Raw genomic sequence first — 26,897 nt, 5'->3', positions numbered from 1 at the left:
ATGGTACATAATATCATTAAAAGATTCAGAGAATCTGGAGAAATTTCTGTATGCAAGAAACAAGGCTGAAAACGGACATTGGATGCCTGTGATCTTCAGGCCCTCAGGCGACACTGCATTAAAAGCAGACACATGTCTATATTGGAAATCATTGTATGGGCTCAGGAACACTTCAGAAAACTATGGTCTGTGAAAACAGTTAATTACTGCATCCACACATTCAAATTAAAACCAGATATAAACAATATCCAGAAACACCGCCACCTTCTCTGGGCCTGAGCTCTTTTGGACTGAGGCAAAGTGGAAAATTGCTGCAAGTTCTGATGAATCAAAATTAGAAATTCTTTTTAGAAATCATGGGCACCATGTCCTCCAGGCTAAAGAGGAAGGGGACCATCCAGTTTGTTATCAGTACACAGTTCAATAGTCAGCACCTGTGATGGTATCAGGGTGTATAAATGCACATGACATGGGTAGCTTGTACATTTGGGAAGGCATCATTAATGCTGAATGATATATACATGTTTCAGAGCAACATGCTGCCATCCAGACAAAATCTTTTTCAGGGAAAGCCTTCCTTCTTTCAGCAAGACAATGCCAAACCGCTTTCTGCACATATTAAAACTGCATGGCTCCATAGTAAAAGAGTCCGGGTGCTAAACTGGCCTGCCTGCAGTCCAGACCTGTCTCCCATTTTTTTTAAAAACCTTTATTCGTCACATGCACAATTCAAGCACAGTGAAATTCATCCTCTGCATTTAACCCATCTGAAGCAGTGAACACACGCACACACACCCAGAGCAGTGGGCATTTAAAACATTTAGCGCATTATGAAGTGCAAAATAAGACAAAGGAGACCCCGAACTGTTGAGCAACTGAAATTGTATATCAGGCAAGAATGGGACAACATTTCTCTTTTAAAACTATAGCAATTGGTCTCTTTAGTTCCCAAATGTTTACAGAGTGTGAAAAGTAGAGGTGGTGGAACACAATGGTAAACATGCCCCTGTCCCAACTTTCTTGAAATGTGTTGCTGACAACAAAATCAAAATGAGCATATATTTTTCAAAAAAACCAAAATTTCTCATTTTCAACATTTGATATGTCGTCTTTGTACTATTTTCAATAACATATAGGGTTTCCATGATTAGCAGATCATTGCATTCTTTTTTTATTTACATTTTACACAGTATTCCACCTTTTATGGAATTGGGGTTTTTAAGTTCAATTTAAAACTTCCTTCAAAGACACCTACTGGATATAAGTAACTTGATAAAGTTCTATATCAACTACTTTGATTTCATACGTGTTTGTTAAACACTAACCATGTTTTCAGGTGTGCCTAGAAATCTGTCCGTGACTTCATCGTTGGGAGGCGCACAACTTATATGGCATGGGGATCTTAGTAAAGCCGAGCTGACTGTCCACACTGGGCTCTTCTCCAGGTGGAGGGTTAAATGTAAATTTCTGCAGGAGGCAGGTGAAGAAAAGGAACAGTTCCACACGAGCCAGGTACTCGCCAGGACACATCCTCTTACCTACAAGGCACAGACATATAAAGATCATGACTATTTAAATTTCAACAGTTTAATTTGGTAAATGAGGGCCTCAGAGGTTTTAACAATGCATATAGATAACTATTTCACTGTACCTGCAGAGAATGGAAGGAATGCATCTCTACTGCGGAATTGGCCCTCTGAATCCAGAAAGTGCTCTGGGTTGAAAGTATCTGGTGTTTCCCACTCATTTTTATCATGCAGCACAGAAGATAGGTTGGTAATCATTACAGTTCCCTATAAACAAGAGAGAAATAATCAAAAATAGGTATAAAATATTGGAGGTTATTAACTGAAGAAGTATATTTTAGTGTCAGTTTAATTAACTTTACTATAAATAATCAGTATAACATTTTCCTCTATATTTTAGATAAAATCTTTGATTTTGCCATGCTATAGACTGGCATTCCATTTGGAATGAATTTTCCAGCCTTGTGCCCAGTGTTCTTGGGATAGGCTTTGGATCTCTTGCAACCTTGACCAGGCTAAAGCAGTTACAGAAGATAAACGAATGACACTTTGAGTTTGACTACCAAAATGCATTCCTCCTTACCTTTGGTACCAAATATCCCCCCAGTGTAGTGTCTTTTGTGGCCACCCTGGCCATATTCAGTGGGACAATATCACCTTTCCTCTGCACTTCATGAAGGACAGCATTGGTGTAGGGCAAGTTGGCTTTGTCTGCCATAGTGGGGAAACGTGTCTGTCCAATAACACATTCAATCTCCTCCTGGACTTTCTCTGATTGGAGGGAAAGGCAATTTTATGGCTAATTACTTTTAAACCTCATACAAAATGGACAATAAGTTTAATATACACTATATGAAACTATAAGTTTGGGGACACCCAACCCTCACACCCATATCTGGGCCTTCCTCAAACTTTTATGTGTAAGCACCCAATCATATAGAATGTCTTTGTATGCTGGAGCATTACAGTATTCTTTCACTGGAATTAAGGAACCCAAACCTGTTCCAGCATGACAATGCACAAAGTGTGCAATAGGTCCATGAACACATGGTTTGCCAAAACTGGAGTGGAAGAACTCAAACGTCCTGCACACAGCCCTGACCTCAAACAGGTTCAGGGCCATTCATAAGTTGAATTGAGAATGCATGGTGAATTGCAATTAGAATGGCATGCAGCAGAATGGAAATGGAATTGGATTGGGAAATCAAATAAATTACACAAAATTCCACTTTCTCCAAGTCAAAATAATTTCACTTGATCTGCTAAATAGTGTTCATTAAATATTCCTTGGTTGTCATTCGGGTGCCAAGGAAGACTTCTGTTGTGCAAATAGTGTGTCTCGGGGGTGGGTGGGGGTGTGCACGCGGTGGATACACATGCGGCTTCTGAGGCCAAAGTCTGATGCACATATCTAGCTGCATACAGGGCAAGGAGGTCTATTCAGGTAGTTCAGGTCAGCTGCTCTACCATGTTGGCTCTCTCTCACCCCATTGCCTCTTTGGCATCGGCCTTCTTCAAATTTATTGACAGCTGCTTTGCTGATGGTGGGCCACCCACTGCAGTCAGCAGCTGCCGCCTCCAGCTGAGTTGGATTGAGGTTTGTCCAGGTCAGATGAGCTTTCAGATTGTCCTTGCATCTTTTCCTTGGTTATCCTGTCTTCCGTTTTCCTTGAGCCAGTTCACCATAGAAGAGCTGTCTGGGGATTCTGTGTTCTTTCATTCAGATAATATGGCCAGACCAACAGAGTTGCATCTTCAGGATTTTTGATTCTATACTCATTATATTGGCTGTTTTTAGGACTTTGAGGTTTGTGATGTGATCTTTCCAGTGAACACGCATGACTGATCTAATGCCCCTTTTCCACCAAAGAAGTTCCAGGGCTGGTTCGGGGCCAGTGCTTAGTTTGGAACCGGGTTTTCTGTTTCCACTGACAAAGAACTGGCTCTGGGCCAGAAAAACCGGTTCCAGGCTAGCACCAACTCTCTGCTGGGCCAGAGGAAAGAACCGCTTACATCAGTGGGGGGGCGGAGTTGTTAAGACCAACAGCAATAACAAGACCGCGAAAGATCGCTATTTTTAAGCGACGAGAAGCAGCAGCTGTACAAACGCGAAGTCATCCATTATTATTTTTATTGTTGTTGCTGCTGCTTCTTCCGTGTTGTTTTTGCTTCGATATTTGCGGCAAGGTTTATGCAAACATAGCTACGTAACTGACGTATACAGTGACGTAATGACGTATACAACGACGTAACTGACGTATACAGCGACGTAATGACGTGTCTTCCCTTAGCACCGCGAGCTATGGAAAAGCAAACTGGTTCTCAGCTGGCTCGCAAATTGAATGAGTTGTGAACCAGCACCAGCACTGGCCCCAAACCAGCCTTGGAACTGATTTGGTAGAAAAGGGGTATCTGAGATCAAGTGTGGAACTGTTCCAGGCACTTGAGGTGTCATTGGTAGAGGATCCATGTCTTGCATCCATACAGTAATGATGAGAGAACAGCTGCATTGTATACCTTCAAAGACATGCGATTGGGTTAATATGGGACAGCCTTTGGCTAAGGTGCCCTTGAGCGAGGCACCTAACTCCCAACTGCTCCCCGGGCACTGTTAGCATGGCTGCCCACTGCTCTGGGTATGTGTGTGTTCATTGCTCACGTGTGTGTGCGCATGTGTGTGTTCACTGCTTCAGATGGGTTAAATGCAGAGAGGAATTTCACAAGCATGTGATGAATAAAGCTGTTGTTGTTGTTCTTCTTCTTCTTCAGTTTGGTGGCAAGGCGGATTCCCTTCTGTTGCATGACTTTTATCCAAAGTCTACCCATTGCTTGGCTGGTTTCTGAATTCCTGCAGTGATTTCTTTGTTGAGTCATCAGTCATTGGATATGGTGCTGCCTAGGTACTTGAAACTTTCAACATTATTGAGTTGTGTGCCATCATTTGTGATGTCAGGCTGAGCAGGTGATTGGTTTGGGGCAGGCTGCAACAGCACTTCTGTTTTCCCAAGGCTGATGGCGAGCCTGAATAGTTTGGATGCTAGAGAGAATCTGTCCACAATTAGTTGGAGATGATCCTCATGATGGGTCATCAGGGCACGATCATCAGCAAAAAGCACTTCAGTAATCAGCCTCCTGCAAATTTTGATGCTTGCTCCGAGTTGTCTGAGGTCAAAGAGTGAACCGTCAAGGTGGTACTTGATGTATATTCCTTGGTTTAGGTCTCAAAGCATGTACAGAAGTACCTGGGTGAAGAACAAGTTGAATAGCACAGGGGCCAACATGCATCCTTGTTTAACACCGGTGGTGATCTCAAAAGTCTCCAACATTTCTCCATTTAAGTGTATTTCTCTCATCATGTCTTCATGGAAGAGCCAGATTAGGTTCGTGAATTTTCTCAGGCAGCCAAGTTTCCCAAGTATGATCCATGTATCAAACGCTTTTGTCAGATCAATGAAGACAGCATATAGATCCATATTCTGTTTGATACAGTACACTTTTCCTGGACTTGTCTTACAACAAAGATCATGTCTGTGGTGCTCCGGCTTGGGCGGAAGCCACATTGGGATTCGGGTAGGTAGTCGTCAGAAATTTCAGTTATTAATCTGTTCAGGAGAATGTGAGCCAGAATTTTGCCTGTGATGGACAAAATAGATATTCCTCTATAATTTCCAGAGTCTGTCCTGCTTCCCTTGTTTTTGTAGAGGGCAACAATTGTCATTCCCCTATTCAACTCAACTTGCATGTCAGTACTTACAGTGGTGCTTGAAAGTTTGTGAACCCTTTAGAATTTTCCATATTTCTGCATAAATATGACCTAAAACATAATCAGATTTTCACACAAGTCCTAAAAGTAGATAAAGAGAACCCAGTTAAACAAATGAGACAAAAATATTATACTTGGTCATTTATTTATTGAGGAAAATGATCCAATATTACATATCTGTGAGTGGCAAAAGTATGTGAACATCTAGGATTAGCAGTTAATTTGAAGGTGAAATTAGAGTCAGCTGTTTTCAATCAATGAGATGACAATCAGGTGTGAGTGGGCACCCTGTTTTATTTAAAGAACAGGGATCTATCAAAGTCGGATCTTCACAACACATGTTTGTGGAAGTGTATCATGGTATGAACAAAGGAGATTTCTGAGAACCTCAGAAAAAGCATTGTTGATGCTCATCAGGCTGGAAAAGGTTACAAAACCATCTCTAAAGAGTTTGGACTCCACCAATCCACAGTCAGACAGATTGTGTACAAATGGAGGAAATTCAAGACCATTGTTACCCTCCCCAGGAGCGGTCGACCAATAAAGATCACTCCAAGAGCAAGGCATGTAATAGTCGGCAAGGTCACAAAGGACCCCAGGGTAACTTCTAAGGAACTGAAGACCTGTCTTACATTGGCTAATGTTAATGTTCATGAGTCCACCATCAGGAGAACACTGAACAACAATGGTGTGCATGGCAGGGTTGCAAGGAGAAAGCCACTGCTCTCCAAAAAAGAGCATTGCTGCTCATCTGCAGTTTGTTAAAGATCACGTGGAAAAGCCAGAAGGCTATTGGAAAAATGTTTTGTGGATGGATGAGACCAAACTAGAACTTTTTGGTATAAATGAGAAGCATTATGTTTGGAGAAAGGAAAACACTGCATTCCAGCATAAGAACCTTATCCCATCTGTGAAACATGGTGGTGGTAGTATCATGGTTTGGGCCTGTTTTGCTGCATCTGGGCCAGGATGGCTTGCCATCATTGATGGAACAATGAATTCTGAATTATACCAGCAAATTCTAAAGGAAAATGTCAGGACATCTGTCCATGAATTGAATCTCAAGAGAAGGTGGGTCATGTAGCAAGACAACGACCCTAAGCACACGTCATTCTACCAAAGAATGGTTAAAGAAGAATAAAGTTAATGTTTTGGAATGGCCAAGTCAAAGTCCTGACCTTAATCCAATCGAAATGTTGTGGAAGGACCTGAAGCAAGCAGTTCATGTGAGGAAACACACCAACATCCCAGAGTTGAAGCTACTCTGTACAGAGGAATGGGCTAAAATTCCTCCAAGCCAGTGTGCAGGACTGATCAACAGTTATTGGAAACGATTAGTTGCAGTTATTGCTGCACAAGGGGGTCACACCAGATACTGAAAGCAAAGGTTCACATATCTGTGAAGATTCTCAGTCATCCAGGTCATGGTAAACTGTGGGTGGTAAAAGAGAGCAACTGGACTTGCTTGAAGATTCTTGAAGACGTTTCACCTCTCATCCAAAAGGCTTCTTCAGTTCTGTCTGACTGGTAGGGAGCATCAGGTATTTATCCTCTCATGGATGAAAAGCTCATCTAAGGTGTCATTGAGTCATCCTGTTGGTGTGGGTCACTGGGGGCTGGTTGTGAACGGCCTCGAGAGTCGTTAATAATAATAATAATAATAATAATAATGTTAGATTTATATAGCGCCTTTCAAGAAACCCAAGGACGCTTTACAATTATAGACAAGGGGAAAAATAAATAAATTAATAAAAAGTTAAAAGTCCACCAAGTAGGGGTCAGGATGTAATTCCCATGGTGTAGCAGCCACAGTCCCACCAAAAGGTGCACGAAAACAAGTCCCACATCTCCAGCACCGCCGCCGTGATGCCGCCAGCAACATCGCTCGAACACCATGCCATGGATCCACAAAGCGAGCACAGAAGCACCACCACGCAGAGCGCTGGTGTGTCCGAAACCGCCTGCACAGCCGTCATGACACCACCGAGCAACATCGCTCAGAACATCACGCCAAGCACTAAAGGACAGAGCGCTGGACAACCATGATGTAAAATGAGCAACAGGCTCACTGCAGTCTATAGCTGGGAGCGCAGGCATCACCCACAGCGAACCAAGGCCTGGAGGGAATCGACGCCCAAAACTGGGTCTGGAGCTACACCACCACCGGCGGACAAAACACTCAAACAAACCTCAAACTACACAAACACACACAAAATAAATAAATAAATAAATAAATAGAGAAAGAAAGGAAAAAAAAAAAGCTCTGGTGAGAAGCGGCAGCCAGAACGCACACGACGTACTCTCAACTGGAAACGGAAACAAAAAAAAAAAAGGATGATCAATGGATTGCCCGTTAGGGTGATCAATGGAATGCTGATTCCCTCTGTCCTCCTGTGAGTCACTGAAAACAGCTGGGTTTTGGTGTGCATTCAGTTGTCTGGGAAGTGTGCCAAGGACTGCATTGTAGGTGGCTGATAAATGATGTCTTAGACCCCCACCTCTGTTCAGTGATGGCCGTTCCAGATTGACAAAAATGGCTTCTTTAACTCCTCGCTCATACCAACGATCCTCTCTGGCTAAAATGTGTACATTGCAGTCCTGAAATGAGTGTCCTTTGTTGTTAAGATGAAGGTAGACAGCAAAGTCCTGGCCTGAGGAACTGGCTCTCCTGTGTTGAGCCATGCGTCTGTCAAGCTGTTTTGTCTCCCCAATATAGGAGTCCGTGCATTCCTCACTGCACTGAATGGCATATACTACGTTGTCCTGTTTGTGTCTGGGTATTCTGTCCTTAGGGTGGACCAGTTTCTGCTTCAGAGTGTTACTGGGTCTGAAATGTACCGGAATGTTGTGTTTGTAGAAGATCCTCCTGAGTTTCTCAGATAGACCAGAAATGTAGGGAATGACAATGTTCTTGCATTTGTTCCTGTTATCCTCTTTGTCTGTTCTGTTCCTTTTTCTGCTCTTGAGGAAAGACCAGTTGGGATACCCGCAGTTCTGAAATGCTTTCTTGATGTGATTCTGCTCCTTCTCTTTTCCCTCTATCATTGTAGGGATATTCTGAGCCCTGTGTTGCAAGGTCCTAATGACCCCCAATTTGTGTTCTAGTGGGTGGTGAGAGTCAAAGAGTAGGTACTAGTCTGTGTGTGTGGGTTTCTGGTAGACCTCAGTGCTCAGGCTTCTGTCTTGTCTAATGTGTACATCACAATCCAAGAAGGCTAGATTATTCCCACTGACGTCCTCCCGAGTGAAGTTGATGTTAATATCCACTGCATTGATGTGCTTAGAGAAGGCTTCCACCTCATGGGTTTTGATTTTAACCCAGGTGTCATCCACATATCTGAACCAGTGGCTGGGAGCAACTCCTGAAAAAGTGGTCAAAGCTTTATGTTCCACTTCCTCCATGTAAAGATTGGCCACAATACGGGATACCGGTGAGCCCATGGCGCATCCATGCTTGTCTGTAGAAACTTTCATTAAACTGGAAATAAGTGTTAGTCAGGCAGAGGTCAAGCAGGGTGCAAATCTGGTCCACGGTGAGGTTCGTTCTATCCAATAAGGTGCTGTCTTGAAGGAGTCATTTTCTAACAGATTCAACTGTGTTATGCCTGATGTAAAGACTCTCGTCTCTGCGAGCCTACCACACAGATTTAATACTTGTCATTTTTAGGGCATACCTAACAACGTGTTTTCTTTCTCTCTCTCTCTTCCCCCCCCCCATCTGTCCCTCTGAGTTACATATTGATCCTGGGATTGAGATGCTGGCCTCTTCTGCCCCTCGGACCTGCTTGATCCATCCTGGTGCCCTGTGTCTGGTCGGCGTTTTATCGCCCCACTCCTGTGAAGGACGGCCCCATGAGGACAGTTGAGGGTTATACCTGTTAAAACTGTTAATATTATAGTCAGGCTGTCTGTTGTTGCCCAAATGAGGATGGGTTCCCTTTTGAGTCTGGTTCCTCTCGAGGTTTCTTCCTCATGTCGTCTGAGGGAGTTTTTCCTTGCCACTGTCGCCACAGGCTTGCTCATTGGGGATAGATTAGGGATAAAATTAGCTCATGTTTTAAGTCGTTCAAATTCTGTAAAGCTGCTTTGCGACAATGTTTATTGTTAAAAGCGCTGTACAAATAAACTTGATTAAGATGATTGATTAATATGAAACTTGAACTGCTTCTGTGGTGGGAATACAGGTGAACAGAGAAGTGACGTCGTAGGAAACCATGGTTTCATCTGAGTCTAGTTTGAGGTCTGCAACTTTAGTAGCAAAATCTTGGGAGTTTTTGACGTGATGTGGCGTATTCCCAATGAGAGGAGCCAGGATGGTGGCTAGGTGTTTGGCAATGTTGTAAGTAACAGAGTTTATACTGCTGATGATAGGTCTGAGTGGAGCTCCTTCCTTGTGAATCTTGGGGAGTCCGTATATGAGAGGAACGGCTTCCCCAGGGTACAATCTGTAGTACAGAGATCGGTTGATGACTTGGTCCTGTTCTAGTTGTTGCAAGGTTCACATACTTTTGCCACTCACAGATCTGTAATTCTGGATCATTTTCCTCAATAAATAAATGACTGGGACGGCACAGTGGTGTAGTGGTTAGCGCTGTCGCCTCACAGCAAGAAGGTCCGGGTTCGAGCCCCGTGGCCGGCGAGGGCCTTTCTGTGCGGAGTTTGCATGTTCTCCCTGTGTCCGCGTGGGTTTCCTCCGGGTGCTCCGGTTTCCCCCACAGTCCAAAGATATGCAGGTTAGGTTAACTGGTGACTCTAAATTGACCGTGAGTGTGAATGGTTGTCTGTGTCTATGTGTCAGCCCTGTGATGACCTGGTGACTTGTCCAGGGTGTACCCCACCTTTCGCCTGTAGTCAGCTGGGATAGGCTCCAGCTTGCCAGCGACCCTGTAGAACAGGATAAAGCGGCTAGAGATAATGAGATGAGATGAATTGTACTTCCTGAAACTCCAATTTAGTTCAAATTCAGTTTCCTGTAGTAGTTGTTGAATTCTAAGTCCATGTCCTTGTTTGAATTGGAATTTTTGAGTTCATTCCTGAATTGACTCCAACCCTGACCTCAACACCATTGAACACCTTTGGGATGAACTGGAACGCTGACTGCACCCTGGGTCTCCTCACCCAACATTAGTACCTGACCTCACTAATGCTCTTGTGGCTGAATGAACACACATCTCCACAGCTACGCTCCAAAATCTAGTGGAAATCCTTCCCAGAAGAGTGGAAATTGCTAGAACAGCAAAAAGGGGGACTAAATCTGGAAAGGTATGTTCAAAAATTACATATACGTGTGATGGTCAGGTGTCCACAAACTTTTGGCCATATAGTGTAATTTGTCGTTTTGTGACAGTAGTCGAAAATGCATACCCTGTATCAGTGGATATTTTATCATGTAGAGCAGAGCCCAGCGTAGGGTGTTAGTTGTTGTCTCTGTTCCTCCTTCAAACAGGTCCACCATACACCATTCCAAGTTATCTGTGTTAAATTGGGCCTCCTTGTCATTTCCCCTCTGAAAATTATTTCAGAAAATGCACATTAAATAAAAAATCTAGAGGGAAATGAATGAAGAGGCATCCACATACTTTGGGCCATATAGTTTATTTTCATATTCTCTTGTCTGTTTGTAATAAACCAATACAAAATAACTATATTTTTATCATTAGCAAGTTTCACTTGCCATGCATTTTTTCCTACCTTCTCAATTTCTGTTAAGTAGGCGTGGATGTAATCTCTAGGCTCATTTGGGTCCCAGTCCTGTTTGTGTTTCTCTGTCTTCTCTCCCAAAAAGGCTGCCAGTCTGCGATAGTTTGCTATTATAGTGTGATGTGGTCCTGGTAAGATTTTCATTATGTTTGGATATGCATCATACAACTGAAAACAGTAAAGCACAGAATGCTGCTTTATAATAATGCATAACAATACACAAAATCTCCTTAAATTGAGTTGCTTATTGCTAATGAATGTTGGAGGTTGTATGGTGTATTTAAATCCAAATAGTATTTTACTCATTCATTAGCCCCAATCTGAGCTGTTGCACCTCATTTTTATTCATTAGAGTGTAAAGCTAAATCCTGTACTGTACCTCATGCCACACAGAGCCAGTGAGATACACAGACTCTGCACTCATGCGTAGCAGTTTCTGGAATTGAACGTCATCATACTCATAGCGATGCCCAAATACCAATGTGCCAATCACATTAGCTACTGCATTATTGATTTTGATGAGAGGGTCGAATGGACAACCTGCAATTGAAAAACATGTTTTTGAATGTGAGATGAGAAAAACAAAAAAGCTATACAGTAACTGATGTTGGACATACAGGAACTTGTATGTAAAACAAGAGGTCTTATTCTTTTAAAATGGGTACACTGCTGTACAGGGGTGTATGGGGTGACAGATAGGGGTGGTAGAACCTCTGAAGGGGGAACATATCATGCTCCTTGGAGTAGTTTGCCCACTTTGGTCCTCACCTGTCACTCAGCTCTCACCTGTGGCTCCTCGTAGCCCTTGCATGCATGCGACAGCGGCCACACCCTGGGCAATGGCTTCGACTGGCCGGCAGAACGAGATGCGGGCAGCTGATGGGTTTGTAACCCTTGGTGACACAGGGACTTGTTCATCCTAGCACGCAAAGACTGCATCAGTGGATCAGCCGGAGGAAATCTCTATGATTCAATGGCTGAGAAGGTGATGCAGCAGCACATTGTGGAATGCAAAGGGGCGTGACAGAGCACAGATGATGTTACGGCCATCCACTGCAGTCAAAGAAGCTTCCAGTTGTGACATTTCTCTGTACCACTGGAACCGGACTTCCAAGACCGAGAGAGTGGGATTGCCCCTGTGTAACGGCTCTACCACTATAAACAACTTCCTGTGCGGGTTCTGTGTGCAGCCAATCTTTTTTTTTGTTTTCCTCAAGTCCTGCAGTGCTGGGGAAGTAGCAAAGCGACAGGTGAAGAATAAGCACTGGGGGTCAGAATCACGAACCTGCACATGGGTGGCCTTGGACTTTGGTCACCTGTCTTTGACTCCGGGGCAGCGAAGGCATTCAGCAGCATCCATGGTGATTGGGCAGCCTTGTTTAGGATAGCACTGCTCACCCTCAAATGGGGGAGGGGGTTAGAAAATGCTGTCAGGACCAGTCTGTTGAAATCCATCCCCAACCTACCTGATGGAATCAATGAGTGCCTTATGAAGCTGCAACTCCCTCTAGACAAATAACTCCACTTAACCATCATCAGTGCCTGTACCCCTTCCCTGACTAGTACTGAAGAGGCCAAGGAACAGTTCTATGAGGATCTTGATCAATTCATAAGATCCACTCCTGCCAGTGACAAACTCCTGATATTGAGTGACTTCAATGCTAGAATTGGGAATGACAGAGATAACTGGAAAGGCATCTTAGGGCCACATGGGGTAGGAAGCCTGAACAGCTATGGCTTGCTCCTTCTGAGTAAGTGTGCTGAATACAAACTATGTATTATCAACACCACCTTCCACTAAGCTGACGAACTGAAAACCACCTGGATGCACCCAAGATCCAAGCAATGGCACCTGATAGACTACCTCAATGTCAGGCAGACAGATTTCCAGGATGTGTGCATCATACGTGCCATGTGCGATGTTGAATGCTGGACAGACCACAGACTATTTCATACAGTCCTGAAGTTATACATCGCACCCATCCATCGAAAGCATCTAAAGATCATCAGAACTGCATTCAACACAGCAAGGCTAAGGCATGAATACCATTGCCAAAGGTTTCAAGAAGCACTGGATGAAAATCTTCAGGCCAGAGCACCACTTGCTGAGGACAGCACTGCAAAGTGGGTGCAATTCAAGAACGTTATTACAGAAATGGCGAAGGCCATCCTAGGACTAAAGCAGCATGTTCATGAGGACTGGTTTGATGAAAATGATGAACAGATAACCCAGTTCCTGCAAGAGAAAAATGTTGCCTACATGGCTCCAGCTGTTTATCGAAGGCAGGTGGGTTTAAACATCTGAAAAGACTGGCCCAGAAACAATTGCATGCGATGAAAGACAAGTGGTGGGACAAAAAAGCAGAGGAAGTGCAGAAGTATGCGGACTCTCATAACTACACACAGTTCCTCAGTGCTCTGAAAACTGTCTATGGGCCTTCAAAATCAGGATCCACCCCTTTGCTATCAGCAGATGGATCCACACTTATTAAAGACCAGGAGGGACTGAAGAACTGATGAGCTGAGCACTTCCATACACTGCTTAACGGACCGTCCACAGTCTCTCCCTCAGCCCTAGACCAAGTCCCACAGCAAGTGCTCATGGATGAACTGGATCAAGCTCCTTCTGTCGAAGAACTGTCGAAGAACTGTTGAAGGCCATAAAGCAAATGAACTCTGATAGAGCACCAGTGATGTGCGTGAACGAGTTCAAAAGAACACGTTCACTGAACACGCTCATTTTTTCATGAACTTTGAACTGAACGCAACACGTTTTAATAAAGAACTTGAGCGTGAATTTGTTCACATTATGTGTCATGAACGGCAGACATCACTGTAAATGAACGTTGGAATTTGTTTTCCCTTGATAACTCGAGTGGCATTTGTTTTCTCTTTTGAAACCCAACGAGAGAAAGTCTCCCCCTCCTGTATTCTCGCAGCCGGTGCCGCTCAAATCATGTATCACACCAGACAGAAATGGCTTTGACATTGTGTGCGCAATGCATTGCGGGGAACGTAGTGTCCGGCCGAGAATAGTTGAATAACATACTGGCTTCCGCATTACGTTACCCATGATGAATTGCAGCAGGGCGGGGTAGGTGTAGCAGGCAACGATGAGAGTGAGGAGGAGAATGGGCTGGAGCGAGAGAAGGAGTGTGTGAGAGACCAATGACGAGAGTGAGAGAAAGCGTTGCAATTTAAAAAAAAATGGCTAGTGGAAGTGATGGCACGGAGAGCACAGACACTGATTATGAACATTTAAGACAATTTTACACACTGTCACACCAAGACCCCGACGGCAAAAACCTTACCTTTCTGTGTAAGATATGTCCACCTGCTCAGAAAAAACAAATAAGGACTTCAACAACTTCGTTCTTGAATTTGAAACGACACATCGAGTTGAAGCACCCATCCAGCGTTAATGCATATATGCACGTCCTCGAGGGTCAAAAGGGAGGAAAGGCAAAGAAGACACCCTCCCCCTGCCAACCCCCCCCAAACGCAAATTACACTGCCAGCTGCCTTCAAGAGGTCCGTGATCTCCCAGGAGCAGGTACGGTAGATAAACTGATTATCGACTACATTGTGGAAGATTTACAACCTCTAAGCAAAGTTGAGAAACCCTCGTTCATCAGACTAGTGACAGGTTTGCAACCAACCAGACATGTGCCTTCAAGAAAGCAAGTGCAGTTTTTTGTGCCTTTGAGCATCTTGTAACAGTTTTGCCTTCATTGCCTTCATTCAAGAGTTTTGCTCATTTCATACACACACACACACACACACACATTATATAATATATATCAAATAATTAATATATATGTATATATTAAACTATATATTATTTACTTCTTTAATTAAATGCTGGTATATTTCATTGCACTAAGTATAGAACTGGTCTACCTTGTCTGTACTGTTGCATGTTTCATCACCTGGTAAGAAACCCACAATTGCAGTGTCATGAGCAAATGTCTACAGTGAACAGTTTCAGAGAACGTATAGTGATTTTCTAGCTCGTGGTCTGAAAAATGTTTTTATTTTCATATCTCACCAAAAAGTAAAATGAACTGAACTTTGAACTAGTTCAGAATAAAAATTGTGAACTTTGAACGTGAACTGTTCACTTTGAGCATGTATGAACTGAACTTGAACTAGTTCAGAAAAGGTGTGAACTGGCACAACACTGTAGAGCACCAGGAAAGATGGCGTCCCAGTGGAAATCTAAAAAGCTTGTGTGGCAAGAGCAATGTAAGTCTTCTATGAAATTATCCAGCTTATCTGAGAACATGAAAAGATGCCAGAACACTTTCATGATGCCTTGATTGTAGCTCTGTAAAAGAATAAGGGCAACAAAGCTGACTGTGGAAATTATAGAGGTGTTTTCCTCCTATCGATTGCAGGTAAGATCTTCACCCTTATTGTCTTGAACAGACTCATCATACTATCAAAACCAACCTGTTGGAAGCTCAGTGTGGAGTCTGCTCACAAGGCAGCACAGTCTACATGATTTTCACTGTTAGGCAGGTACAGGAGAAGTGTATATAGCAGAACCATGACCTATACTTGGTTTTTATCAACCTAACCAAAGCCTTTGACGTGGTACCACTTCCGCTGCCTAAGCAAGTTTATTTGGATCATCAGTCTATTCCATGATGGCATGACTGGCCAGGTTCTTTTTAATGGCGATCAGTCAGACCCCTTCAAGGTCTCTAACAAGGTGAAACAGGGCTGTGTCCTGGCACCTATTCTGTTCAACCTTTTATTCACTTGCATTCTCAGACAGGCAATGCAGGACTTTGAGGAGGGTGTGTACATAGACTATTGCTATGATGGTTCCATCTTTGATTTGCACAGACTATCTGTAAAAACAAAGACGCTAACCAGCCTCCTTCAGGAGGTGCTCTATGCAGTTGACTGTGCACTGATAACCCACAAGGCAGAGGATCAGCAAACTTTGCTTGGTAAGAAGCCTCAAAACAGTTTGGCCTTATCATCAGTCTGGGAAAAACAGAGGTGCTTTTCCAACCAGTCCCAAACTTTGACACTTTAGAGCCAACCATCTTCATTGACGACACTGAGCTAAAAAATGTTGACCACTACAAATATCTTGGAAGTGTCATCTCCAGCGATGGCTTTCTTGGCAAGGAGATCATAGTCAGAATAAGCAAAGCAAGTCAAGCTCTGGTAAGACTGTGCCACGGGGTACTGAACAATCACAACATTACTCTATCAACCAAACTCAAGGTGTACAATGCCATCGTCCTCACATCACTCCTGTATGGTTGCAAAGCTTGGACTCTCTACCAATGACACCTGAAACAACTAGAAAAGTTCCATCAATGTGCTCTACACTCCATCCTAGGCAATAAAATGGCAAGACAGGATCACCAACATCGAAGTCTATGACAGAGCCAAGTCAGTCTCAATTGAGGCAATTCTGCTGAAAACAAGGTTCCCTTGGTCAGGCCATGCCATCAGGATGGAGGCCAATCATATTCCCAAACAGCTTCTTTTTGGAAAGCTGGCATAGGAGCAGAGGAAATGGGGTCACCTCCATAAATGCATTAAGGATACCCTGAAAGACAGTCTGAAATGGTGTGACATCAATATCAACCTGATGAACTTGCTGACACTGCACAAGACAGACTGCAGTGGCGTGATTTAACAAGTAGAGCATTTGCTTTGCTGGAAGATGAGCGCTGCAACCAGTCTCAGGATACTCGTGAATAACGCCACAGGGTAACGTTATTACCAGCAAGTTCCATGGACTTCCAGTGCCCTGTCTGCTCATGACTCTGCAAGTCCAGAATCGGCCTGCAGAGCCAGTCACACACACACAGATAGCTGCACAGCCACGTCTTCCTTAAGACCAAGGGACAACCAAGGAGAAGAGAAGGCACTGCTGTACCTGATACGCCCATAGCAGCACAACACTCATTAACATGACACGACCATGTCACTGTCATTACTGTGCTCAGAATAAATTAATACATGCTTCCTTTCCATTAATGTGTTGAGGGGGGCTGGCAAATTATGCATAGCAGCAGATACAGTCAGTAATTTTATAGTTACAAAATGACCTACATGGCAGGTGTACCTGAGTGTCTAAGTAGAGTTGTGTTAAAAAAATAGCAGTACAACATCAATAACCTGATGAACCACTATTATTATTATTAGTAATGATATTTCTGCATGGCAAATAATGTGCTTGTAGATATAATAGTATAATAAAAAAAAAACAGACCCACCTATCATGACATGCACACTGCTTATTCTGAGTAATTGACTCCTTCATTAAAAGGAGCATGTTCAAAATAATATCAGTGTGGAGTTTAATTAGAGAATTCATACATACTGTGAAAATCATTCATCCATCCATTATCTGTAGCCACTTATCCTGTGCAGGGTCATGGACAAGCTGGAGCCTATCCCAGCTGACTATGGGCGAAAGGCGGGGTACACCCTGGACAAGTCGCCAGGTCATCGCAGGGCTGACACACAGAGACAAACAACCATTCACACCTATGGTCAATTTAGAACCACCAATTAGCCTAACCTGCATGTCATTGGACTGTGGGAGAAACCGGAGCACCCAGAGGAAACCCACGCAGATACGAGAACATGCAAACTCCACACAGAAAGGCCCCAGTTGGCCAATGGGCTCGAACCCAGGACCTTCTTGCTGTGAGGCGACAGTGCTAACCACTACACCACCATGCCACCTTGTGTGAAAATCGGGAATCGTTAATTGTTCTTTATTAAGGAAGGGAAGCAAATGTTTTACTCATTGTTATAAAATACAGTTTACACAGAATGATGCTGAAAACAAAAAATATTGAGTGAGGTACAGTTCTGTGGGTGAAAACGCCTTGCTAATAAGAGAGGTCAGAGGAAAATGGCCAGATTGATTTGAGCTGCCAGGAAGGATATAGTAACTCATATAATCACTCTTTACAACTGTGGTGAGCAGAAAGGCATCTTCTGCTAGTCTGGCTAATGCGACTTCAAAGCTCTCCGAGCATTTGGTCTGGCCAAGCTATTAAGCCAAACCGTTTCCCAGAGCCCGTGGTTGACCCGCCTCCCTGAAATGCCTCAGTTTGCTGCTGGTCGAAGCCAGAAAAGGCTGGTTTAAGCTTCGTCACAATCACATCACTCTTTCCTCTGATGTATGCGACGCGACGGAAACTGCTTGAGTAACTGGTAGATTAAACTCTTACCGAAGCCGGTCGGGAGCAAGGCGAAAACGTCCTTCCTTTCAATAAATACCTCCAGGGCTGCTCTTTGCTCCATTTTCAATGAGAACTTCCCGTTGAATGCTTTCAATACAGCATCTACCGCTGTAAACAATCTATGGCTTCCGGTCGCAGTTCTACTACGTCAGTGCCTTGAACACGCCTCTACCCAGGGCAATTGGAGATGCTCAAAGTTGATTGGTTCCCGATTTTTCGGGAGCTTGGAAATGCTGTAGATAGCCTGCCTGGCCAGACTAAGCTCGGAACAGGCCCTCGTGTTGCGTCACGCTTAGGATGGGTGGGCCCAGGCTAATCTTCTGCAACAGCAGAAGACCACATTGAGTTCCACTCCTGCCAGCCAAGAACAAGAATCTTATAAGATAAAAGCAGAATGTCAATCAGAACAAAAGGCTCAGACTCATCACTGATGGAACGCAATAGCGAGACTTCACTATGAACAGGAGAATGTATAGATTATGTAAAATGGTTAGTGTGATTGGGAACAGGTATGTATGATTAGTAACCAGGGGATGATCTTGGAAAATGGTGCGTGTTATTGATTAATGCAGGGATTTTTTTTTTAAGGATCAAAGTAGGCTGAGATTGTGTTGACAGGTGAGGCTGGCAGTGATATGGTAACTCCCATCAGTTCATATCTAACTCTTTGAGAGTCAAGACTTCATTCGCTGGGGGGCACGGTGGTGTAGTGGTTAGCACTGTCGCCTCATAGCAAGAAGGTTCTGGGTTCAAGCCCAGTGGCTGACAGGGGCCTGTGTGGAGTTTGCATGTTCTCCCTGTGTCTGTGTGGGTTTTCTCTGGGTGCTCCAGTTTCCCCCACAGTCCAAAGATATGCTGATCAGGCTAATTAGTGGCTCTAAATTGACTGTAGGTGTGAATGGTTGCTTGTCTCTATGGTGGGGTTTACATTAGACCGTATCAGCGGATCATCAGATTAACGTTTTTAAAACGATTAGCGTGCACACAGCAACGCCAATACACGATTCGCGTGTACACAGCAACGCCAATACACGGATACACTCGGCTCCACAGGCATCCTGCGCTCCAAATCACTCCGCCCTGAACAGCGAGTGCCCTCTGGAGGGTGCGCACTCTGGCCCTGCGCAGCTCACAGAGCGCACGAGTGAAATGTACGAGCAGTGATTTGGGACTGAGCCGCTGTGTGTGTGATCTCAGTGCATGTCGGGCATGCGCGTCACTTACCACTTGCAAGTGGAAGGATGGCAAGCCTAAAGACAATCATAACTACACAATGGGCAGTATTTGCATCAGTATTTGCAGAATTTTCATACTTTTATACTCTTTAATGAAAGGTGATACAAGGCAGAAGTCCGTGCCGTTTTTCAGCAGTCGCGTCACACGACCAACGCCAGCGAATCAGGAAGGTGGATGTCACAGTGACATTGTCCAATGACGACGCCAGCTAGAGCTCAGCACAGCGTATCCGCGTATTCTCAATGTTTACACAGCACCGGACCAGACACGATCTGGACTGAATACGTGGACCCTGGTGGATTCCCATTTCCTGGCGTTTCCAGGCGTTTTAATGTAAACGGACAGTGCATCCGCGAAGAAAACGAGACAGATACGGTCTAATGTAAACTTGGCCTATGTGTCAGCCCTACAATGACCTGGTGACTTGTCCAGGATGTACCCTGCTTCTCGCCCATAGTCAGCTGTGATAGGCTCCAGCTTGCCTGTGACCCTGTGCAGGATAAGCAGTTAGGGATAATGGATGGATAGACAGACTTTATTAATTAATTAATTCATCTATTCACTTTTAACCTGATCAGTGTGCAGTAGAGCTGGCCTATGCTGGAAACACTGGATCAAAGGCTCTGGACACTCACCTAGGGTCAATTTACCATAGCCAGTCCACCAACCAGCATATTTTTGGGAGGTAGGAGGAAACTGGAGAACTCAGTGACAGGGGCGGATCTAGAAAAATATTTATGGTGTGGCAAGAGGGGGGCAGGAATTTTTGAGGGGTGGCAATGTATTACAGACGTATATATACTGAATTTAATCACAGTTATCACAGTTTGATGACAAATAGTATGTACACACTACAAAAGGGCACAGGCTGCCATTTACAAACTCATACAGACAAACTTAATCTCATGCTTTTATTGTTCACGAAGAACACACATTCTCAGATGAGGTCTATACCGTTTCTGGACAGTTTTATACCATATATGCAAAAGAACAGACACTAAATAACAACAATGCTTCAAGTTCAGCATGATTTAAACCATTTACACCAGTGTCACATTATAGTTTTTTTTTCTCATGCTTTGTAAAGGCTCACCAGTGAGCATAACATGAACTTGTCATGCCTACAACAGCTTAATGCGGCGATTTCCATGTTGCTCAGCAAAACGCTTCACAAATTTATCAAGATCTAATGCTTTTGTGCGCTTTGAGTCAATATTTGTATAAATAGGGGACTACATAGGCGGCAAAATGTAGTGTTTTTCCTGCCATGGAAGTGCACTTAGAGGGCTACCGCATGACGTCACCGCGCCGCGAGATTTTGTTAGGCGCCATATTGGAAGACCAAGTACATGCACTCACAATATAAAACAAACAACGAGCGAGAGTAAAGTGACACGATGGATGATAATTCTGGTTATGTGAGTACATTACCAGCTGCAGAAAGGGCACGGTATGTGGAGAAACTGGCTGTGATAGATGGGTTTGACCCATATGATAAGACTCGCGGCAAGGGAGAATGGAAACATAAGGAGGACCGGACACCAATTCTGCCATCTGTTTGCTACCCAGACATTGTAAACTATTTGTTGTTTACACCCAGTGCCTACACTCCGTGTTCGAACAATGCCGATATTTTCGGGGGGTCCCTTTTTTTCCTTTGGGGGGGGTGCTTGCGCTTGTCTCAGATCTCCAAACACATGAGAAGCCTATCTTACGCACATATCACGCGGACTCCACACCTCCACACACGCATCGCGTCTGAAGTCATAACTCATCAGGGGAAATCGTGTCCGCATTGGCATGTTAAAAAAACAACCTTGTGTCAACAATGATACCACACGCAAGAAAAAAAAACAGTCAGGCTACTCAACAACCAACCTGGCAGCAGCAGTTGTTGTCATATCGGTTTATTTTATCTTTGATGTAAACACAACACTTCGGATATGCAAATACTTCCCGTTACACACGATTTCTATGTCAATAAACATCATTTTGCCAATATTTTAGAGACCCCCCAACATTTCCCAAATCATGTTTTCAAGGGATCTCATGTCTGTTTCAGGGGATCTCGGATCCCCCGAGTACCCCCGTAGTTCGAACACTGCTGATGACTTGAAAGCCTACAAAGGGCTACAGGCTTACAATTATGTTGTTAGTGGCTTGGTTCGTGATATTACAGCTGTTGTTAAGAATAACCTACACATAGTTATGGCCAAGGTAATCTTGTTGATATTTATCTTTTAATAATATATATTTTCAGTTGAAAAATTAATACTTTTTGTTACTATTAAGGTATCCATAATTTAGGTTAATTTATCCAAATTATACATATGTATTTATGATATATGCCTACACAACAACTATGCTTTATTTATATAATAGGAGGGAGAGCAAGCCCCAAACCATCCTAAATTATTATTATTATTATTATTATTATTATTATTATTATTATTATTATTATTAAATTGTAGAAGTCTGGGAGGCTTGCTCCTCATACAGTTATCAACTTGGGGCCTATTTAGCATGTTTTAAATCTGAATTTCTTGCGTTTGCTTACCTCAAAGTGTCCGCAGATCATGCACAGACTTATCCATTATATCCACAGTTTTTTGCAATGCCAAGTCTCACACAGGTTTCTTTCAAGTCTACTGTTGGGCCAATAAATCATAAATAAAACAGCTAAGATTTGTTTGTTTAAGTCGTTTGCCACTCCACTTTATTCTCGTGGGTTCACATACCGCTGCCGTTATTTCCCCCTAATTTGTTGGTCTTCCAAAATGGCGCAGGGTCTGTTTACTTCCGGTTTCGGGTGACGTCAGTGAAAGGGGTCTATACTGAAGAGGAAGCAATTTGCATTACAGCCTTTAATGAGGATTCAAAATGGTGCCTCAGCTCAGTTTTCCCTTCCTCCTTCAGTATACAAGTGCACTTCCATGTTTATGCAGGAGGGCTGATAGAAGTGGCAAAACATTTTACTTTTTATCGTTTCTTTCACAACTTGAATGCGTTGAAGCAAAAAATTATGACAAACTAACGCTGCTTACGCTAAAATATCGAGGAAAATTTGTAATAAAAACTTTACGGTCGGCAATTTTGACGCAGAAATTCTCGATCGGTCGGGTTACCAGTGTTCTGTAAAGTTATCCTACCTCTTGGATTTGTCCTACCAAGCCTACTGCGCATGCGCGAAATCCAGGAGAGTAGGAAAATTCAACAGACTCGTCTGCTGAGCCGTGCTGCTTGTCAGGAAAATCCTACCTCAAGCTTCCAGCTGTTTTGACGCTGTTTTTTTTAATATTACATTCAAATTGTTTGATTTACTCAACCAAATAAGCTATATTCAATAATTACAATGTAGGCATATTTGCAATTCAGAAACGTATAAAATACAGGATTTATAAACAAACGAAACCTTACTGAGCATGGGCGGATCTACCGGGGTGGCATAGGGTGGCAAATGCCACCCTAAAAGAAAGCCTTGCCACCCCTGCTGCCACCCCAGTTGACAGCGACGAATTCAAAGAAAAATTACGGCCAATTTGACATTTACGTGCATGAATTTCCAATGTCCGACTGCGGCGAATGCAGCACGAGATAACGCCAGAGATTGGTTGTTTTGGAAAATTGAGAGGAGCGAAGCGAGGGAGTCGCGAGGAAAGGAGACACGGGAGGAAAGAGGTAAAAGCTGATTAACTATCTATCTATCTATCAAGAAATGAAATTATAATGAATGAACAGTGCTAGCATAGTTGCGATGCTGATTTTGAGAGGATAAAAACCAGGTTGGAGAACGTTATTTAGCTAACTATACATGTAAGGCCAAAAAAAAAAAAAAAAGTGTGTTTCCGGTGTTCTGTAAAGTTATCCTACCTCTTGGATTTGTCCTACCAAGCCTACTGTGCATGCGCAGAACACATGACGTCATATCTTGGAATTTGAACCGAGTTTCGTCCTACCGATCAGCTGGGCTGATAGAAAATCGGTGAGTATTTCACGCATTTGCCGATTTTTATGTTTTGTGCGTATTGGTCGAGTCTTTGGCCGAGTCAAATAATTTGTAATGACTTGTTTTGAATAATAAAACGGTCTGTATGAGAACTTGCTAATTCTGTCACGCAGTGGGCACTGTGCAGTCAAAGTTATGACGGGGCATCGTTTCGTTTGTTTATAAATCCTGTATTTTATACGTTTCTGAATTGCAAATATGCCTACATTGTAATTATTGAATATAGCTTATTTGGTTGAGTAAATCAAACAATTTGAATGTAATATTTAAAAAAACAGCGTCAAAACAGCTGGAAGCTTGAGGTAGGATTTTCCTGACAAACAGCATGGCTCGGCAGACGAGTCTGTTGAATTTTCCTACCCTCCTGGATTTCGCGCATGCGCAGTAGGCTTGGTAGGACAAATCCAAGAGGTAGGATAACTTTACAGAACACTGTAACCTTACTTCAAGATTGAATCAGACCCCAGGAGCTCTGAGGCAGCAATGCAACCTGCTGCACCACAATGCTATAGTTGGGAAATTGTTCCTGAAATTTCCTTATGCTGTTCTTGCTCCATTATTACATAACTCACCTTGTTCCTCATTGAATGCTTCACACAGGAAGTAGCATTCTTGCTGGATTTTCTGTTGTAGAGTCTCTCTTCTTTCTCCAAAGTTCCTGAAGTAACTAACAGCAAATTGTCGGTGCTTCTTCCATGAGTAGCCATTGGTAAATGACAGACCTTTCCCCCCCATGTTTCATGATACAGAAGAATAAAACAAGTTATATAAATCAAAAATATTGAGGTTAAAGTAAAAGTGCTAAAAATTGATAAACATGTACATTAAACCTAGAGGTGCAGTAGGTAAAGCCTTATCCTTTCATTAATGCTATTTAGTAATCTAAATGATAATGCACACTGTACACACTCAGGGATGGGCAAAGATGCATCAAAATGTATTTTAAAACAAGATACAAAATACCCTAATTGTAAGTGTATCAAAATAAACTATGAAATGCAGCAGCTACGCCATGTATGAAAATAATCTACTGCATTTTTGTATTTTAAAAATGCTAAAAATATTTTTCCAAGGGAGCAGGAAATCACTTCATAAACCTTTTACCTACCTATTTGCTCTATCCTATCACCATTACACTGACTCAGTTGATTAAGCGGACAATGTTTGAGAGCCAAAGCTTTTTTCTGCCAAATGAGGTGTCATAAATCTGACATATGCAACCAGTCAACAGATCAAATGTTCTGACCTGCCTGTTACATCACAAATCGCCCAAAGTCAGCTGGGATTGGCTCCAGCTTTACCAGTAACCCTGATGGACAAGTGATATAGAAGATGGATGGATGGATTTTGAATCGTAAATATAATAATAAATTATGTGTCAGACTGCCATTCATGCAATGGTATGCAAATGCATGATCCTGCTAAACAACTACTTCAATTAGAGATAATTTAGTAATCAATTATTTAGTTATCGACCATTGGACACCTATTTGGAAGTTGAAAACAAACATTTTAAGACTTAGTCAACAATTATTAAATGATTAATATGTTTCGATGTTAAACGTAACCAGAAACATAATCAGAATGATTACAATGTTGCAGCACAGCATTGTTAATGATAATAAAGGATAAAACGTGTACGTTTAACAAGTTACACCATCTCGTGGCATTGTAATGTTGTATAATGACCCTGAAACACTTTTTCCCCCTGCACAAGTATGTGATGAAAACTTAGCAAACAAACATGAACTATGAGGGCCGCTACTTGGGTCAAATAGTTAGCTAGAACATTCTGTAAATTGGTAAAAGATTTAGCTTAAACTACTAAAACTAACACCAAAATATAAGAGGAAATCTTAATAATTGTAGCAATTTATGTGATGGAAAGCTATCAACCGACATGCTTCCCACCTTGTGCTAGCTAGATCAATTTTCATTCTGGTCTCAACAAGCCTGAGCAAATTACTGAGTAAGCACCAGAGTCTGCATGCATCATTTTGCATCTACGGTATATGATGTCATCATGTAGACATCTCACAGAAAGTATTTTACAGTATTTTTAAACTACAAAAATACAAAATATGAAGCCATTTTCATCAACTTTATCAAATACAAATTACAAAATCCTATTTTGCATTTGAAATAGGTATTTTTAATACATGTCTCATTCATAGTGCCCATCCCTGTATACAATGAAGTGTTCAGTTCGACTTACCTTTGCCTTTGTAAATTTCATCAAATAAAGGTGAAACACAACGAGCAAAGCTATCTTCTTGAATGACAAGAGCTTCTTTCACCATCTTATATCCAGAAACATACACTATTTTGGTAGTACCTCTCCTGAGACTGAAAATATTCCCATACTTTTCTGACAACTAGGGGGGAAAAAGACAATTTATGTATTGAAATCACTATCATTTTTCCCCATGGTTACTCAGCTTTTTTTTTTTTGCAAATGAGCGTATTTTCCCCAAAGTGTTAACTCCTAAAGTTTTTATTTCAACATAGACTTATCCTTTGAAATAAATGCTATTCTGTAAATACTGATTCAACACTGGTTTAGCAAAATGTACCAACTTAATGATAGTAGAGGCAAAAGATTTACTAATATAGATTAGTGTACAAATATTTAAGTTAATTTAATATTTAGCTACAGTACAAATAGTTATCACTTTGTTTCTAAAGTCATTATTAGACTTAAAAATAAATAAAAATCTCACCTTATTCATAGTTTTATAGTCTACCCCTGTAAAGACATTTCCCAGGAAAGGCAAAGGCAGAGGTCCTGGAGGAAAGTTAGGTGAATTTTTGTTCCAAGTAATATGAATAAAAATAAAGAGCACTGCAGTAAAAATCAGCCACTCTTTAAAAGTGAACAGCTCATATAAGGAATAAAAAATCATAGCTGTCTGGGCCTGATGATAGATTATTTGGACTACTCTATATCCCCATGTATTTGGTTAGTCCTCTAGTATAGAAATATCAGCTTGAGGCACATCTGTGCACACAGTTTGGGTGCAGCAGAGTTCATGGTTACATAATCTCTTGTGGCCTCCAAGAAAAACAGATACACCCATGATTTATTTATATTCGGTCCAGGGGAAGCAAATTCCAATGCTGTTTTTCCCTACTAAAATCCACATTACCTTTTACATACAATGGTTTTGAGTAACCAAAATTATATATTGATTCACCATACACAGGACTTCATATTAAAAAGTGTTCACATTAAGTTAATTGCAGAACATTAACAGCTGCATATAGTGCTACAGAAAGACATATGTAGAACTTGTGTTGTGGCTTACGTTATGTAATATGAGGCTTATGTCTTTCATGAGTTATTGGTGGAAATTTTAAATCTAATTCCAAATGTGATAAGGTCACCAGAACTGACCCTTAGACATGTATGACATCAAACAGGAGGTGCTTTCAGTGTTCAT

At 42.4% G+C, this 26,897-nt stretch overlaps 1 protein-coding gene across 1 annotated transcript in view; it reads right to left on the bottom strand.

The window, feature by feature from the left end:
* The window catches only part of LOC132883641 (cytochrome P450 2J2-like), a 50,847-nt gene extending 24,487 nt beyond the window's left edge, over nucleotides 1–26,360 (bottom strand). The window contains exons 1-9 of the mRNA XM_060917519.1: nucleotides 26,178–26,360; nucleotides 25,673–25,832; nucleotides 24,030–24,179; nucleotides 11,369–11,529; nucleotides 10,981–11,157; nucleotides 10,654–10,795; nucleotides 2,110–2,297; nucleotides 1,652–1,793; nucleotides 1,326–1,538 (exon numbers count right to left, since the gene is read on the bottom strand). Of these exons, the coding sequence (XP_060773502.1) occupies nucleotides 1,363–1,538; nucleotides 1,652–1,793; nucleotides 2,110–2,297; nucleotides 10,654–10,795; nucleotides 10,981–11,157; nucleotides 11,369–11,529; nucleotides 24,030–24,179; nucleotides 25,673–25,832; nucleotides 26,178–26,360 (1,479 nt within the window). The 3' untranslated portion in view covers nucleotides 1,326–1,362. The remainder of the gene's footprint in view (nucleotides 1–1,325; nucleotides 1,539–1,651; nucleotides 1,794–2,109; nucleotides 2,298–10,653; nucleotides 10,796–10,980; nucleotides 11,158–11,368; nucleotides 11,530–24,029; nucleotides 24,180–25,672; nucleotides 25,833–26,177) is intronic.
* Between the last annotated feature and the right edge of the window lie 537 nt (nucleotides 26,361–26,897).

Source organism: Neoarius graeffei, chromosome 3, assembly GCF_027579695.1.
Source record: "Neoarius graeffei isolate fNeoGra1 chromosome 3, fNeoGra1.pri, whole genome shotgun sequence".
Classification (NCBI taxonomy): Eukaryota; Metazoa; Chordata; class Actinopteri; order Siluriformes; family Ariidae; genus Neoarius; species Neoarius graeffei.
This window is presented reverse-complemented; position numbering and strand designations above follow the sequence as displayed.